We start from the raw sequence: 17,187 nt of genomic DNA, 5'->3' as shown, positions 1-17,187 counted from the left end.
CGCTATCTCCATCAATCCAATTGTGATGACCCAAGCTCTATTGTCAAAGTCTTCTCTACAATCTCATAATCAAAAACCATGGCCCCAAAGAAGAAAATTATGAAGGCCACGGAAGTGGGAGGAGCTGCTAATAATGTTGCAAGTGCAACCACCACTACAAAGAGAATGGTGAGTAATGGGATTACAAATGAAGCTATGAATACCAACAACTAAGTGCTCTTCATAAATCCCCAGGTGTTATATTTGATTATTATTTTAAATATTAAATATATAAAATAAATAATCATCCCATGGGCTAGTAACAAAAAGCTACATCCATAAGAATAGGACATTTTTTAAAATCTCTTGCATAGAAAATCCTAGAGAAATTCTTAACCGCAAATTCCAATGAATAATTTGGGTTTACATTAGCTATACTAGGAATAGGTGTGAGGAAGATGCTGCACTTCCCAAAATAATTTATGATTTTTTTGCATCAAATAGAATTTTTCTAAGAACTGGATTTAGGGACTAATATTTTTTCAATAATATATATTCTAAGAAGTCAAATTTTTATTTCTATTGAACTGATGAAACCTCTAATCAATAAACACAAACGCTAATGCTTTGAGAAATCTTGAGATGAAATTATTGAACATTCTCTGTAATAAAATATCCATGAATCTTAAATCTAGTGAGTTATCACAAGATAAGGATCCACATAATTTCATTAAGAAAAAGAAAGAGATCATCACGAGAGTTTGTTCTCAAAAATAGAAGTCTAGGAAAAAAAAAACAAACACTTGCTTAAGTTTATCATGGGCTAGATCCCAAGGGGAAGAGTAATCCGAGAGGTTTATTGGAAGATATTGCCACTTACTCTAGGTTTAGCCCTGATATTATTATTCTAAAAAGGGGGTTTATCTTGTAAATAAATTCATTGAAAGTTGTGTATAACGCATTTGAAGTAAGTTATTTGTGGTTGTAAATTAGGTTTTGATCTTTCTTAAATTATCAAGCTAAAAGATGGATAATCGAGTACATATTGCTGATTGAGACAATATTTCGATAGGCATAGAATGCCAACTGAGGCAGTGTTCTTTGATGGCACTAGACCTCCCCAAGGTCAACATGAATAAAACCTACTCCAAGGGGTTTTATTTTTCACATTAGTGAGTATGGACCAATCATGACACAAAAGGTCCTATCGTAGGAAATTCTAGTTGGTAGGAGGAGGTGAGGATACCAGGGGGGGCTTTGATCACAAACTCCTTAGACTCTTACGAATTACCCAAATAGTACTTTGGAAGTTCCAATTCTAGTCTAGGAATTGAACTACCTCTGGGTTGATATTATGTCTAGCCAAGACAAGAAACATTGTAAAAAGATATTTTTATTAAAGGAATTATTGAGAAACAATTGTCTTACACTGTTTTTGTGTCATGAAATAAAGACGTGTAACAAATCTATGTCATGAGATAATCAAAGAATTTATTTTTATATGTTAAACCTAAAGTGGTAGGTAATTAGGTAATTAAAATTACTCTAACGAGATAAGTGGGTGGATGGATCCCCAACGGGTCCAAACCTATGGTTGGGTGGTCTTGGTAAGCTGAGACATTTTCTTAAAAGGAAAATTTTTTGTTCATAATTAGGTAAACGAATGACCACTAGAAATTAGGAAACCCAACTTGCATCATTTTAGGGTGTTAGAATGGGATTTTGCCTCATGGTGGGTAGAACGGTCGACGTGTTGCACTCCCCTTCATCTTCCATTCTCTTTGAACCACGTGCAATGCAAGTTCACTTCAATGCGAGTAATCTTGTAAGACGTGGGAATTCAAATTACTGACACTAATAACTAATCATTAAGTGACTTGACCAATAATAGGAACCTAAAACTCATGTCGATCCTTGTGGGAATAGCCGAAACTTCCACTATGAGGTAGACTCAAGTGAGCCTAGATAGCAAACTCTGAGGTATGCCATAGGATCCCAAACATTGTTTTCTAGGATATCTCTTGATGGGCTACTAAGAACGTGCCAGCGAGGAAGCGGCTCAGCTGGCTAGGCACGTCACTTTTCTTTAATGAAGTGGTAGTACACTTCAATATGCTCTGTCCTTGTGTGGTGGATTATGTTCTTTGTCAACATTTGTCAACATAATGTAGCCAATGCTATCACAATACATGATAACTCCACCATCTATCTCTATTCCCATATCACATAATAGTAATCTCAACCATATTTGTTCACATGTTGCCGATGCAATATCTCTATACTCAGCTTTTGTACTACATAAAGCAATAGTGGATTATTTCTTGTTGCTCCAACTGAGAGATAGACTTGGTACATGTTCAAACCAATGACCAAGTTGCAAATATATTTACCAAAGCATTAGGTAAAGATAAGTTTGAGTACTTTAGAAGTGCACTTGGGATATTGTATTTGCAAGCTCATTTTCAGCTTGAGGGGGTGTTAAGAAATAAGACATAGACTAAGTCATATCCTTTATATGCATAAATAAAGTAGAGGTTGTGTGAAGTGACTTAAAGGTCAAAAGGTATCTATCATTTTTAAGGATACTTTGTGTATATCCGTTGATAATGAGAGAAAGAGAAGGATGAAGATGAAGATGAAGGAAAACTCTTGAGCCTCCGTATCTTGTGCCATTGCTTCTTCCATTGCGCATCCTCTTCTATTATTTTCAAGGTATGCTCAGACTTATGGATTAGACTATGAGAAAACATTTAATTCAATTGAAAGAATGACCATTTTTAGATTAGTCATTGTTCTGGCTTCTATTTATGGTTGAAACATGTCTCAAATGGACATTATAAAATCTTTCTTGTTGTATTGTATGGGTTGAAGCAAGCACCTAGAGCTTGGTGTGAGAGGATTAGTAGATTTTAATGCAGCACGATTTCCAACAAAGTATGGATAGTTACACTATTTATGTTTGACAAAATATGATGATGGTATAGTGGTTGTGATCATCTATGTTGATGATATCATCCCAAAGCATAAAGGTTGGAACATTGTTAAGCACAAATCAAAACTATGCATATCATGCTTTATAGCGCATTTGTAAACCTATGATTCTTCAACCTAGATCAGCTACAAAGGTGCTATTACATTATGGTATGATAAGTCCCATAAATTTTCACATTTGAACTAATAACCAAAGGAATTTTCTAAGCCTGATCGCCCATCAAGATGTAATCAATGTACATTGCAAATACTTTGGAGAGCCACCAAACACTAGTTCCATTGGTCATAAGACTACAAAATTGAAAATCGCCTCCTAACATTAATAACTTCATTTGGAGGGGAGGTGCTCCACATTGTGGGCATTAAGGGGTGAGTCTTAATGTAAAAATATATATATTACTCCATTTTAAAGTAATTTCTCATATCCCTTGCAATTAGTATGTTCCTACATGGCATTGTGGGAAATTACTACTACCATAAATAAGTATGAATGGGTTAGGTCTATAAACTTTCATCCTAATAACCCCTCTTATACAGGTATTCTTATGAAACATGAACACGATTAAGAGATCATTTACAATGTGTTCTCATTATTTTCCCAAAAAAAACAAGGGTTATGCAAGATGTATTGATTTAGGTAAGACAATTTGCTCTTTTCATGCCACTTATAAATAGCTAATAAGTTTGATTATTCAATAGGAATTGTAGAATGCTCAAATATACTTGTTACATCCATTCTAATTTGTCATACTTATTTCCATCGCCGCTACTTATTTCTAGCACACAATAGGGCTTTAGTTCACTACATATGCTTACAAACTAGTTCGCAAAAAGCGTCAAACTCCAAATCATTAAATTGTTAAACATTTAGTTATTGGATGCACTAGGATATTGCTTTCTACTAACATCACTCAAGCTTGAAATCTGTATGAATAATTTGCCTACTTATCACTACCTTTTTTTAAGAAATCTCTTGTTTCGGTAACTTAGAATTTGATTTTATTTTTTATTGTCTTGCTTTTGGTATTGCTTTCTTTTTCTTCATTATTTCGAATCACAAGAGGGGGGAGGGTTTAATAAGGGTGTGGACTTTGTAGTTATACCATGGCATTGGAGTCAAAAACGCCTATATAGGGTAGTAGTCGCTCAAGCTTTGCTTGGGATGTGCTTCTACATGTGATTCTTTATACTCAACGGTGAACCCTCACATGTGCGACGTCACAAGGGTGTAGTCCTAAGATGTGCCTTGATGTTATATATTTATATATCATGAATATAAAGGATTCAATATTGATATATCTTATGTACCTTTCTGCTATACCATTTTTGTGTCTCGTGACAGGTTATAACTTGAAGTCCTGCAAAGGTCCGCAACACTTGGTATCAAAGCAACTCTAACGTAAAGCATACTAGCTCGAGAGGAGAGTAGGCTCACGGATACGGAAGAGATCCTACTATAACACATTGCACACACGACGTAATGACCCCAACACAACACAACACAACACAGTGCGATGCCCCACATCGCAATGTTGTTATACCAACAAATTTAAGAGGGAGTTGTGGTGTGATAGGGACATGCGGCATACCATTCAAAAATATCGTGGAGAGAGCTAAAGCTATGGAAGGACACTTTCTTTGAAGAGGCGAACGAGCTATGTCACTAGCTTAGAATCACGTATAAGAAGAAATAGATGCAACTCAAATTGATCGAACAGACAAGAAAAACCATCCAAGCACTGGAGAAGAACCATAAAGGAACAAATGTGCTACAAAATCTCGAAGGGAAGGCCAAAGAGCTAAATGAAGACCTAGAGGAGGTCAACTACTAGTTGATCATGATGCGAGAGAGAGCTAGGTTATATCAAGGGAAGATGGCCCGAGACCTTGACATGGAGATACAAGGAGAAATCGTGCTAAGGTAGAATTGGGAGACTACCTCTAGATCTAAAGAAGCCAAAGAGTGGACCGAACCATACTTGAAGCAAATGAGAGCCGAAAGAGTCCAAGAGCTAAAAAATAAAGTGATGCCAACCAAGAAGAACCAAGGAGCCAAGAAAAGAAGAAACAAGTGAAAGAAGAATAAGAGTTTTGGTCGTTAGATGAAGAGGAAGAAGAAGACGAGGGAGAGAATCAGCTCAGCCCAGATCTTGGAACACCTAGTCCCCAACGAGTAGACTACAACTACCCCGACCACTATCCTGAAGACTACTGCCAAGAAGCTACCTTGAAGACTAATACCTTTGTAACGAATACCATCCCAAAAAAGATGGATACTACTACCCCCAAGATTTTTCCGTCATACCACCTACGAGAAGAATACCTCTACACCGAGTACCCCTATCTCAAAGAATGCAAACATGAAGGAGTTCAAGAAGAGGAAGAAATGATAGAGTATTATGTGAAGGGAGAAGGATGGAGAATGGATGTGCATTCAAAGGTAGAAAATATTATGATGGAGTTAGAATACAAGAAAGAAGATGAAGATAGATGGACATGTCACAAGGAGAATGAGCTTGATCCTAATTTTGGAACACCTCCACCCATTGAGATTGAGGGTAAGGCTAGGTTAACGCCCTCCTATGAGGCACAAGAGGCCTTTGATGAAGAGGATGATGAAGAAGTAGATGAGGAGATAGACTTAGAAGATAAGAATGTAAGGGTGAAAGCACCTTAGGCAGGGCATCCGCCGCTACATGGAGGCAACACTTCTATTGTAGATGATGAGATAGGTGAAGGAGAAGAAAAAAATGAAGAGTTAAAAGATAAGGAAGAAGAAAATGGAGAGGATGAGCTCATCCCAGATCTTGCAACACCTCTACCCCAACAACCTAAAGAAGAAGAGAGAGGTGAGGATGACCTTAGCCTAAATCTTGGAACACCTCGACCCCAATAACCCCGACCCCAACAACCAACCAAGAAGCTAGAAGAGAAAGAAAAGATAGAGCAAGATATGTGGAAAGAAGTAGAAGAAAACAAGAAGAAGAAAGTTAGGAAAAAGATTGAGCAATTAGAAAGAGGTGGAGAAGCCAAGCTAGAAGAAAGAGTGTGGAGAGCTAGAAAGCCAAAGGAAGAAGAGAGAGAAGATAACGACTTAGATAAAAACGAGGAAAAAGAGAAGCAAAAGATAGACCTAGCCAAAGAAGGCCAAAAAGAGGAAGGAAAGATAAAGAAAGAGGAGAATGAGAATGAGAAGAAGAAGAAGAAGGTGAAACCAAACACCAAGAAATGAAGGCAAGCTACTAAAGCCAAGTTGGGAGACAAGAATGAAGATGCCTCCAAAACCCCCCAAGCTAAACTCATGGCTAAGGATGAAGCAAACTAAGCTTTCAATCCAATGCCATATCCTATCCTAGCCAATTTTGATCAAAGTAGGAACCAAGTGCACTTCAGTAATGGAGTCATTGGCTACACTTTTGAGCCCAAAGAGACAAACCCTTATGAAGTTGGACAAAATGAGTCGGAGGATAAAGCCTCAAAAAAGGGAGAGTGTAATATGGCTCTAACCAAGTTAACTTAGTGCCATCATGCCATGGAAGGAAATCTTGCTAGTTGAGTCTTGGTGAACTTTTCAACTCACTTTCAAGGTGAATGTCTTTCGACTATGGAATCCATTGGGACCATACTCAATGCCGGTAAAGATTGAGCTATTGACATTCAAGCCACAAGCAATACAAAGAGTTGTCATCCTGATCTTATGGATCTGTGACACACCAAGCACTCCAAGAACTTCAATGATTCCTCAACTTCCGCAATCAAATTCCGATCTAAGTGTAATGACTTAGTCCAATTTTGATCAAAGTAGGAACCAAGTGCACTTCAATAATGGAGTCATTGGCTACACTTTTGAGCCCAAAGAGACAAACCCTTATGAAGTTGGACAAAATGAGTCAAAGGATAAAGCCTCAAAAAAGGGAGAGTGTAATATGGCTCTGACCAAGTTAACTTAGTGCCATCATGCCATGGAAGGGAATCTTGCTAGTTGAGTCTTGGTGAACTTTCCAACTCACTTTCAAGGTGAATGTCTTTCGACTATGGAATCCATTGGGACCATACTCAATGCCGGTAAAGATTGAGCTATTGACATTCAAGCCACAAGCAATACAAAGAGTTGTCATCCTGATCTTATGGATCTGTGACACACCAAGCACTCCAAGAACTTCAATGATTCCTCAACTTCCGCAATCAAATTCCGATCTAAGTGTAATGACTTAGTCCAATTTTGATCAAAGTAGGAACCAAGTGCACTTCAATAATGGAGTCATTGGCTACACTTTTGAGCCCAAAGAGACAAACCCTTATGAAGTTGGACAAAATGAGTCAGAGGATAAAGCCTCAAAAAAGGGAGTGTAATATGGCTCTGACCAAGTTAACTTAGTGCCATCATGCCATGGAAGGGAATCTTGCTAGTTGAGTCTTGGTGAACTTTCCAACTCACTTTCAAGGTGAATGTCTTTGGACTATGGAATCCATTGTGACCATACTCAATGCCGGTAAAGATTGAGCTATTGACATTCAAGCCACAAGCAATACAAAGAGTTGTCATCATGATCTTATGGATCTGTGACACACCAAGCACTCCAAGAACTTCAATGATTCCTCTACTTCAATGATTCCTCAACTTCCGCAATCAAATTCCGATCTAAGTGTAATGACTTTTATGCGAAAAGGCAAGCTGAACCAACCAATTTGTCTATGTTCAAGGCTAGCAAGAAAGATCCATAAAGAAGCCAAGGAAAATAATCCAAGTTCTTGACCTGGAGATGAGGACAAAGAACCTTGGCAAACGAACCAAGAGACCCAAGTCCCGAAGGCCCAAGGTGACGGCAAGAAGAAAGGGAGGAACAGCACAAGGAACAACTCAATGGACTGTCTCTCTCAAGGCATGGCACAACATGGCAATAACTACACCACCATGCCTTGACCCCAACAATGTGATGACTTGGGATTGCGCCTACAAAGCTTTCCGTGCAAAGGCATAAGCACCAAGCCACATAAAGCTAGGACCATGAAACCTCCACTCCTCAAATGTAATCGAGTCAAGGGTGGATTGGAATGCAAATCTAAAGAACTAAGTCTAAATGTGTAAAACCCTTGCCAGCTTGATAGAAAAAGTTGTCAAGATCCCCAAGTCGTAGCATGGTAGACACCTACTAGCTTGATAGAAAATGCTATGTCAAGACCCTCCTAATGAGTCATCTCAGATCTGCAAACACTAACCAACTTGATAAAATGAGCTATGTTAAGACCCCGAAGTGTCAAGAAAAACTACCCTTAAATTCCCGAGGGCAACAATCCATCAAGCAAAGGTGAGCATAAGGATATGGCCTTTCTACGTATACCATGGCATTGGAGCCAAAAACACCTATATGAGGGATAGTAATCACTCAACCTCCACCTAGGATGTGCTTCTACATGTGATTCCCTTTACTCAATGGTGAACCCTCACACATGCGACGTCGCAAGTGTACAGCCCTACGATGCACTTCAATGTTGTATCTTTTTATATCATAAATATAAAGGATTCTTTATTGATATATCTTGTGTGCCTATCGGATGTGCCATTTCTGTGCCTCATGGCAGGTTATGCCTTGGAAGTCCCATGAAGGTTTGTAACAAGGGAAGAGGAGGAGTATCTAAATCTCTCTCATCTACATTAAATTCTTGAAAGCTTTTTTACCTTTTGAAAGAACAAGATCCCCTCTATAGAGATGATAAATATGGCTTACATTTCCACCTTGCCATTAGTGCCAAGTCCCAGCTGCCCTTCACAGCCCATCTTGGCTAGCAGGGTTCCTAATAAGCAAGCAACACCCTCCCTACTAGTCATGGCACCCTAACTGTTTAATGATGATCTACGCTTCTTTTGCATTTCTGCCTCCCTCAAGAACCCTCAGCCTTCTCCTCAGCTAATAATGATGCCATGGACTACGCAGCACAGGCTCCTGACTACTGAAAGATGGCAACCCATTACTCATAAACAGCTTCCCTCCCATTCAGACAGTGCCAACACGAAGTTGTGGCCTGCCCCTTCAGAAACATGCAGCCAGCAATAATAAGACTCCAGCCCTGAGACAGTCACCTCCCCACTCTGCCATTTTTAAACAACCCAGTACATTGCTTTATCTTTCAAAAGCTCAAAAGGGGAAGGGCCCCATTCCCTATAACAATGAAATCTCAAAGGGTACTCAAATGAACTCTCTCACATCTTATGCAAACACCATGATTTTTGTGTTGTATGTACATGCAATGCTCAATTATGTTGCGGTGCTATATACACCTTCCTAGTAAGGATACAGTTTTATCATTGCTCTCTTTAACATTCAACTTTCATGTGTTTTGATTATATGTCAAGATATTTACCATGGTTGATTGACAAAACACCAAAAGCAATCTACCATTTCCAGGTACTATTTGTATGATACCCAACCTAGTCAATTCAGTAAGCATAATACTCATCATAGTCATTACAGAGTTGCTTTATAATTGTACTGATTGCTTATGCCTACCTAGTTTTAAAACAGTAAAAAATGTATCATGATAACAACCAGACGCTGTGCAGCAATGTCAGTATGAAATAACTAAAATATGCCTGTGAGGTAATGCCTACATAAATGAAGAGCCACGATATGTAAGAGAAAACACTACTACCTCCTAAAGTCTCTCCACTGTTTCACTACACCCTACATGGAATGGCAGTAGGTGATGTCTGAGCTTATGGAAAGAACATCAGGAATTTTTGGAGCTGTAAACCATACTCAGGAACTGTATGGCAAGCTGAAAGCCTTATGCCTGTTTGAGCAATGCACATGGACGGGTTTAACTATGCCCTTAATAAACTGCGAATTATGAGAACAGAGATATTCTGTACAGTAACCATGCTGACAAACGACCACTTTAGGCTGTGACTGAAGCATTAGCCCACCCCACCAACTAGCTATCTTCTTGCAGTACTTGCTTCATTTTGAAAGGAAGTTCTGTCAAGAGTGTCCAATTCAAGTCTGAACAATCTCCAATGTTTTTTCTGCCAGGTGAGAAGCCATGTTACCCACCAGGAAAGGTAGATGTCTGAAACTCGTGTATTCAAGAGAGGGAATAGTGCCTGAAGTGTAAAACTTCTTTGATGAAACCCAAATTTTGTGTTTTATCACTAATGCAGACTTGCAATCCTGTCATATTGAACAAGATGGATACATCGATAATGTTCAGAAGACTCATAGAGTCACAATGACCATCTTTCAAAAGGTGGGACCTTTCATTCAGTCTGTGTCCAGAGTGTTGATTACAACTTCCAAATATCAAACCTTTCATTCAGTCGATGGATTAACCGTGTAGAATACAACTTCCCAATTAGGAAGGGAAAGATGTGAAAGCTGCCAACTTCATCACGATCTTCAGTCAGCCAGCCAGAAAATTGTACTTTGACAACCATACTCCTTCAGAATGGTAGTAACCAGAAGCTCTCTGGCAATGAACTCAAGTCAAAGCAAGCAAAGCAAAAAACAAACTAGACCACAACTCCAGAGCCTAATTGGATGTGATCAAGGAGCCCAGAAGGGCTTGCCATTGGCATAAACTGGTCCAACTTTTCTTTCATTTTCAGTTGTGTCTGTATCATCATCGTCTTCACCATACTCTACAAGCTTTATACCTGCATTTTATACACATTAGAACCAGTCCGAGTCACTGTGGAAATTAACTCAAGATTGCAACATATTAATAACAGTTGTAACACTTGTGCCAAACCACGACTCACCTTTTACAGAAGTGTCCACTTGAGGAGGGGATGGAGTCTTCATGCGGATAGGGCGTGGAGGCGGCATCAATGTACCTGTAGCTGAGGATGCTTCCTTTGAGGAGGATGGTCCCATGCTAGCCTTAATCTTTGGAGGTGGTGGTGGCATATTCGCTGGAGTAGGTGGAGGCATTGCTTTGGGTGGGGGCATAATCTGTTGCCTTGTAGCAGCCAGCTCATTAGAGGTCAATCGTTCTTCAACATTTAATGATGCTGTCTGTCAAACACAAACCATTAGTGTTCAACTAAGAGGTGCCCGGTGTACACATACAAAAAATCAATGTCCTTTTGTAATCTGGTATCTGACCATTACTGTAGGAACATAACAAAAGTTAACAAATATCCTTCATTTCATCCTCCCCTCAACTGCAAGCACCCGACCAGACTGATATACAGAAAGAGTCAGCTCGAGATATGAAGAGTTAATAATACCTGGCAAGATAAAGCAATGAATGTTAGTCTAAGCACTCTACCTAAAAAACTGGCTCCCAACACATGAAAGTAACAGAATATCACACAATGAGAACTGAGACTTCACACTAGCAGATGGAAGATGCATGCGAATGTGTCACATCATGCACCTGATCAAGAGAATTTTGCTTTCCCACCACTGGAGCCTCACGGAACTTCCGGCGCTGTCTTTCCTGTTTTTCCATTTGACCCTCACTGGCACTACTCTGAGGCCTTGTGCACGATCCTGCCTCAGCAGAGGAAGTAGATTTCACAGAAACTACACTACTAGGCGGCCGTTGTAAAGCCAATGCAACCTGCTGCAAAGGAGAAGCTTGAGGGTACAACCCAGTATATGCACTAAAGCTAGAGTAGGGTTGGCTTCCCTGTGAAGCCTGTGGGTAGATACCATAGCCTTGCTGTGAGAAGGTGGAGGCAGTGGCTGTAGGGTACGGCACAGTCAAAGTTGGATAACCTGCATATGCAGAAAGGGCACTGGAAGCAGATGCCAAAGCAGGATAAACTGTAGTAGCAGTTGAGGTAGACAAATTTGCAGAGTCTACTTTCCCTTCACCTGCTGCTGGAGTATCTAACGAAGTCAGGCTTTTGCTCAAACTTTCTTCACCAGACAAAAGCTGCTTTGGAGGTGGAACAGCACTGTAACTCTTGAATGACAATGATCTAGAGTCCAGCATGACCATAGTATAAGTAACTGACAAACTTACATTCACACACAGCAAGAATACAAAATCTCCTTACCTGTTGACAGTGGGAACAGGCAAACTTAGTGATGCAGTAACTGATGGCTGCTGAAGCACATCTGACACCAAAATAGATGGTTGTTGCCCTGAAGAATGAGCATGCACACTTCCTGCTTCCACATTACTTGTAGCTTGCTGAAGAAGTGGTTGCTGCAAATTGTAAGACACAGCAGGTGGAAAGTAAGGAGGCCTGGAAAACAACATGCAAAACCTTAGACCAGCCCCATAAATCTTTAAGAGGAACAAGAGCCACCGTTCAACAAATGCTCCAGGTATGAACCTTTTACCTTCCAGAACAGTATGATACTCCTTGGTATACAAACAACATACATCTTACCATAAAGAGAGAGAATTGGGGAAACAAAACAAGCTACCAGGCAATACCAATGGACTAAATAGAATTTCGAATCCAGCACATACCTTGTACCAGTAAATTCTGAACGAATAGTCTCCAAAAGGTTTTCAGCGAGGCTCTTGGCATCATCCACACTCTTGGGATTGTCAGCTGAAATGTACAAGTGCAGAGGTTGTGGAAACTCTGGGACAAAAGGCATCAAGAGTGTGTCAATAGACCTCTTATCTTCTAGATTGACAGGTCATATTAGAGAATGACAATATTAGTCTCACCTTCACTGCAAGAGCTATCACAAGAGCCTCCTTTCAAAACCACAGTTGCTCCTGTTTCATTCATGATGTGGTTTATATATTGGTCCTGCAGATTTTCAGAACCCACCCAGGGCAACAACAAGAAAAGAATTTTCTCCCAAAAGATGTGGAGATGTCAGGGAATTATACAGAAGAGGATGTAAAACATTTACTCTCAAAACACCAAAAGAGAATGAAGTGTTCTAAGGTAACAAGGATATGACCGATGGTATCACTACAAGGCACAACATGCGTCATAACACAAGAATCATTCATTGAAGACTGCTATGAGCAGAGTTTACTAAAGTTCCTATTATATATGACCGCTTGGGAAAAAGTGGTCATACTAAGGTACACAGGGCTTACATTTGGCCCACGGATGCGGTTGATGAGGTTAGGTAATGACTCTGCCTCAAAATCCACAAACACAACTGCAGTTGGCGGCATACCCTGCAGAAGAAAGATAAATGGGATTCATAGAAGTATCCAATGGCTGAAGCTCCAGTTGAAGAAATTTCCAAGTCAAGTAGTGCTTACCACCCCACTTGGCAGTTGTGCTGTGGGGCAGGATCCAGAAGCTTGGATGCGACCTTGCTTTAACATCTCATCCACTAGAAGTGCTGCTTGATCAACAGCTCTTATCCGTTCAGCTGTATCCTTAAGCTGTCAAAAACAAACAGATAATTATGTTCCGCCAGCGCCACCAAAACAAATTACAATCTACCAGTTAACAGACTTACATGTGCACCTGCTGATATATGCAAATACAAAGGCTTTTCTAGGTCAATAGGACCATTGGGCGGCTTGTACTTTCCTCTGCAGGGCATACCAAAATAAGGCTTAGAGACCAAACAGAGGACTACATACAATTGCAGACTCCTGCTTTGTGTTGTATGTGTAACACTGACCTTGTTATGACAACAGCACCAGTTTTGGATTGGATCTGTGAGTTATTCAGAACTCAAAATCAGTCTTCATTTCAAATGATAAAACATCTACCTGTAGTGAATACTAATGTATATCCCCCAAAATAGGTGAGAAGCCACCAACAAACAAATACCTCTTCTTGAGTCTGGCGTTTTGTCAACTTGTACCGCACACTTGGCTCTGCATCATTTATAACAATTTCCCGAGCAATGAGTTCATCCTGTATCTTCACTTGCGGAACCAAGCCTTTAGTTGCCAAATCCTAAGATTGCAAATACAGGAACATTTACCAAGTTATCTTTGTGGTCTACCCCCAGACTTGTAAAATAGAAAAAAGAAATTTAACAGTTGCTGTGATGTATGCACCAGAAACATCAAGGATCTCAGTGTCAATCTCAGACTTAACAGCCTTATTAGGCATGTCCTGTCTCACTCAAGGGGTTAAAAAAGACCTGATTGATTTTCTGCACAATTGCAACAGCGTTCTGTTGCACTAATGGCAGTGTAGAAGACATTTGCACAGATGCAGCTGGAGTGGGTACTGTAGGGAATACACCCATTAATGATGGTAACATGCCTGGAAGCCCAATGCCTGCCAATGCACCTGGGTTACTCAATGGTAATAACCCTGCCAATCCACCAGCTGCTGCTAGAACAGCTTCAGCTGGCTGATCCCATTTGCGCTTTTTCCTGGGAAAAAAGAATTGAACAAATCACATTCACTTTAAACTTTTATACATAGCCCATCACTTAGACATAATGAGAGCAGCTGAGGGTCAACATAAGTTGGCCATCATAAATCTACATTCCAACACACATATGGATGTGTGTGCGCTTTAGATCTTAGGTAATTGTACTTAACAGTGAAATCCAAAATGTATATCATACTTCTCTAGTCATCAAAATAACTTCAACTTTGCACTTTGACAGATAAAATGTTGAGTTGTCCTAAAACAGAAGTATTCAGCCTTATACTTTCTCACTCCTTGCATAAGATCCACAAGTTAAACAGACACCTGTGTGTGTGTTTCGTAAGACATTTGACAATGAGACAAAGCTTCACATGGAGGAAACCACAACATGCCACTTCCAATTACCTGAGCATAATGGGTGTACTCTATGGTTTCACACAGGTTATATATTTGACTTGCTATCCTCTTTCTTCAGTATGTTGAATCGCAATTATTTGATTTTCTTACAGATACAAGGACTTCTTAAGTCCGCTTGCTGACTCAGATAAACATGCCAATAACATAAGCTCATAGAACCAACTTGTTTCGAGTATTATTTACATTGGCCCCAACAATTTCTCCCGTGGAGCCAAGCCAATGCAAACAGGAGATGAGGACACTCAATCCGACATCTAAGAAATAAGGAGTCTCTTTGCAGCAGTTTTGTGCCTAACATTTGCATTGCAGGTGTACATGAGGAGGTTGGCTGTTTGCACAGGCCTGTTTACAATTTCAGTTTTGTGATTGATTTTATCTGTTTGCAGCAGTTTTGCGCCTATCATTTGCATTGCAGGTGTACATGATGAGGTTGGCTGTTTGCACAGGCCTGGGGTGCTTTACATTTTCAGTTTTGTGATCGATATTATCTGTGTCTATTTTGCATATCTGCTCAGTAGACTATCATATACATGGTCTGCAATTGAAGCTATTTGATTTTAACTACATCTTGCTCCACTCCGCAATGTCATGAGGACTGATATTCAGCCGGTTCTCCACATTTAGAGCCAAAAATGAGCTGAATAGGTGCTCTCAGAATAATCCTCAAACAGCACCTGTTCAAAATAGATGCACTAATCTTGCAGCAATGACCGCTCCAGGGGGGGGAGCAGGGTGGGGGCCATTAAAGCCACGAACACAAGTGTGTCACATTATTCCATTATGTTATATTTAGCTTCTTAGTCTATGTGTTGTGAAATGATAAATCCCTCTCTCTCTCTCTCTCTCTCTCTCTCTCTCTCTCTCTCTCTCATTTCACCTCTTAAATGCTTCTCATGTGATCAGTTTCACGTTCAATATTACTGTCCTACGTGTGGCTTTATATCTTAATGGATCTGGGTTATGATTGGTGAGACCCACTGGCCCTTTTAAAGAACCCTAGATCAAGAACACCATTTTAGATGGAAACACTAAATTTCCCTTCGAGACCTCTGTTGGTCGAGATCATGTATTAAAACATCTAGGTTTTCATTGTCGGAGATGGCCTGGCATAAAATTACCATCGTGTGAAACACTATTAGAAACATAAGGCTTCCTATTCTCATAAGAGATGCCCCGGCATGTCAAATAAGCGCAACATCAAATTGGACTTGTGTGCGCAAATCCAGACGCAAACCCAGACAATCATCCTTTCTGCGCGCAATCATCGTTCATCAACTCAGATTTGCATGTGGCGCACACAAATCAGCGCATACACACGTATAGAGCTGATTGTGCTCGTCTGTTATCGCAAATAAGACCCTAACCCTAAATTCTCTGACGTTAAGCTCGACAGAGAAAGAAACATCAAAATAACAGAAAGCTAACCCTAACATCAAATCATTCGATAGCAAACCAAACAGAGGACGGAAAAACTGGCATCGCGATAGTTAGTTACCTCTGCCTGGTGGACGAAGCGTTCGCATCTACGGTGACCTGAACGGTAGCTTCCTCTGTCATGGTTTTCTTATCACAGCCTGAAGAAGGATAGGAGCCGGTAAAGTAGAAATCTTGCGAACGAAACAGCCCCGAGCGCGTACGTTCTCTCTCTCTCTCTCTATATGGATATACTGGATTGGATGACCAGAGGAAGGAGGCGGCAGAAGAGAAAGAGTAAATAAAAACGCAAGAATACGCTTGTTATGCTCTTAGCTTGGGCTCCGATTTTGCGCTTATCAATATGGATTATGAATATGATTATGATGACAAAGCCTATGACATAATAGCCTTGAGGTTCATCTTAGAGGTGCAAAGGGTCATGGGCTTTGGTTAGATCTTCCTACAAATGTGTAATATTTCCGCACACTCCGTACCGTAAATATTAACTGTCCGCACGCGGTGTAAACCCTGTGCAAAGGTATTCCCTACTTCGCAAGTTATAAGTAACTTAAACCATACCATTCACGAGGTCTCCACGTCGATAATTAAAAGCCGGGGTTGAAGACCGTATAACCGCAAGGGAACGACCGCTTGGGAAGGGCAATAGGATAAATTAAGGCAAATTTTTTTACTATTATCCCTTCCCCGAGCCGATGCATGGCTGGAGGAGAGGGAGTGTGGAGGGGGGATGGCCAAGTGAGGGACTGCATGAGGGGAGTCCTCCACGTGTGTGGAGGCTCTCTTCCCCACCCCCATGCCTATATAAACACCCCCATCAAGGGGGTGTGCTAGAGGGAGAGAGAGAGAGAAGCTGTGGGAGGGAGAGAGCTAGAGGAGGAAGAGGTCGCCGTGCCGACGTGAAGGGAGGAAGGGCCGCCATCGTTCAGGAGCCGCCGCGCTGCCGCCAGCTGCCATAGCCACCGCCAGTCCAGTCCGCCAGTCGCTGCCGCCCTGTCCGCCGGCCAGCTCAGGCTGCCCCGCCACGTGGATCACGACCCCCCCCCCCGTGTTTCTGTTGAAGCTACAGAAGCTTCTTAGAAGCTTCTTTAGAAGC

At 40.7% G+C, this 17,187-nt stretch overlaps 1 protein-coding gene across 3 annotated transcripts; it reads right to left on the bottom strand.

Moving 5' to 3' along the window:
* Positions 1–10,429: 10,429 nt before the first annotated feature.
* On the bottom strand, positions 10,430–16,411 carry RIK (RS2-interacting KH protein). Of its 3 annotated transcripts, none has more exons than XM_087662471.1 (13): positions 16,153–16,407; positions 14,001–14,238; positions 13,682–13,810; positions 13,530–13,564; positions 13,362–13,437; positions 13,159–13,284; positions 12,988–13,071; positions 12,604–12,688; positions 12,397–12,514; positions 11,975–12,166; positions 11,347–11,896; positions 10,727–10,982; positions 10,430–10,621 (listed from the first exon to the last, which is right to left on the bottom strand). In XM_087662471.1, exons 1-13 carry the CDS (start codon positions 16,212–16,214, stop codon positions 10,512–10,514), a joined length of 2,061 nt encoding a protein of 686 aa, XP_087518597.1. In that variant the 5' UTR covers positions 16,215–16,407; the 3' UTR covers positions 10,430–10,511. The 3 variants fall into 3 exon arrangements, 2 of the variants coding, with proteins under 2 accessions (XP_087518597.1, XP_087518598.1); XR_015687840.1 differs by lacking the exon at positions 10,430–10,621 and adding an exon at positions 11,073–11,197 and having other exon boundaries at positions 10,846–10,982; positions 16,153–16,411; XM_087662472.1 differs by lacking the exon at positions 10,430–10,621 and having other exon boundaries at positions 10,840–11,197; positions 16,153–16,411.
* Between the last annotated feature and the right edge of the window lie 776 nt (positions 16,412–17,187).

Source organism: Lygodium microphyllum, chromosome 22 (assembly GCF_053477565.2).
Source record: "Lygodium microphyllum isolate KBCC chromosome 22, Lygodium_microphyllum_v1.1.10, whole genome shotgun sequence".
Classification (NCBI taxonomy): domain Eukaryota; kingdom Viridiplantae; phylum Streptophyta; class Polypodiopsida; order Schizaeales; family Lygodiaceae; genus Lygodium; species Lygodium microphyllum.
Note: the sequence above shows the minus strand (reverse complement) of the source record. Positions and strands in the feature narration are given on the sequence as shown.

What these genes read in the sequence shown, in the direction of transcription:
- RIK (XM_087662471.1), bottom strand. Translation starts at nt 16,214, where the DNA reads ATGACAGAGGAAGCTACCGTTCAGGTCACCGTAGATGCGAACGCTTCG. An exon ending in ATATATCAGCAGGTGCACAT is followed by an intron (nt 13,285 to 13,361) that starts GTAAGTCTGTTA and finishes TGTTTTTGACAG; the next exon opens with CTTAAGGATACAGCTGAACG. An exon ending in ACCGCATCCGTGGGCCAAAT is followed by an intron (nt 12,689 to 12,987) that starts GTAAGCCCTGTG and finishes GAAAATCTGCAG; the next exon opens with GACCAATATATAAACCACAT.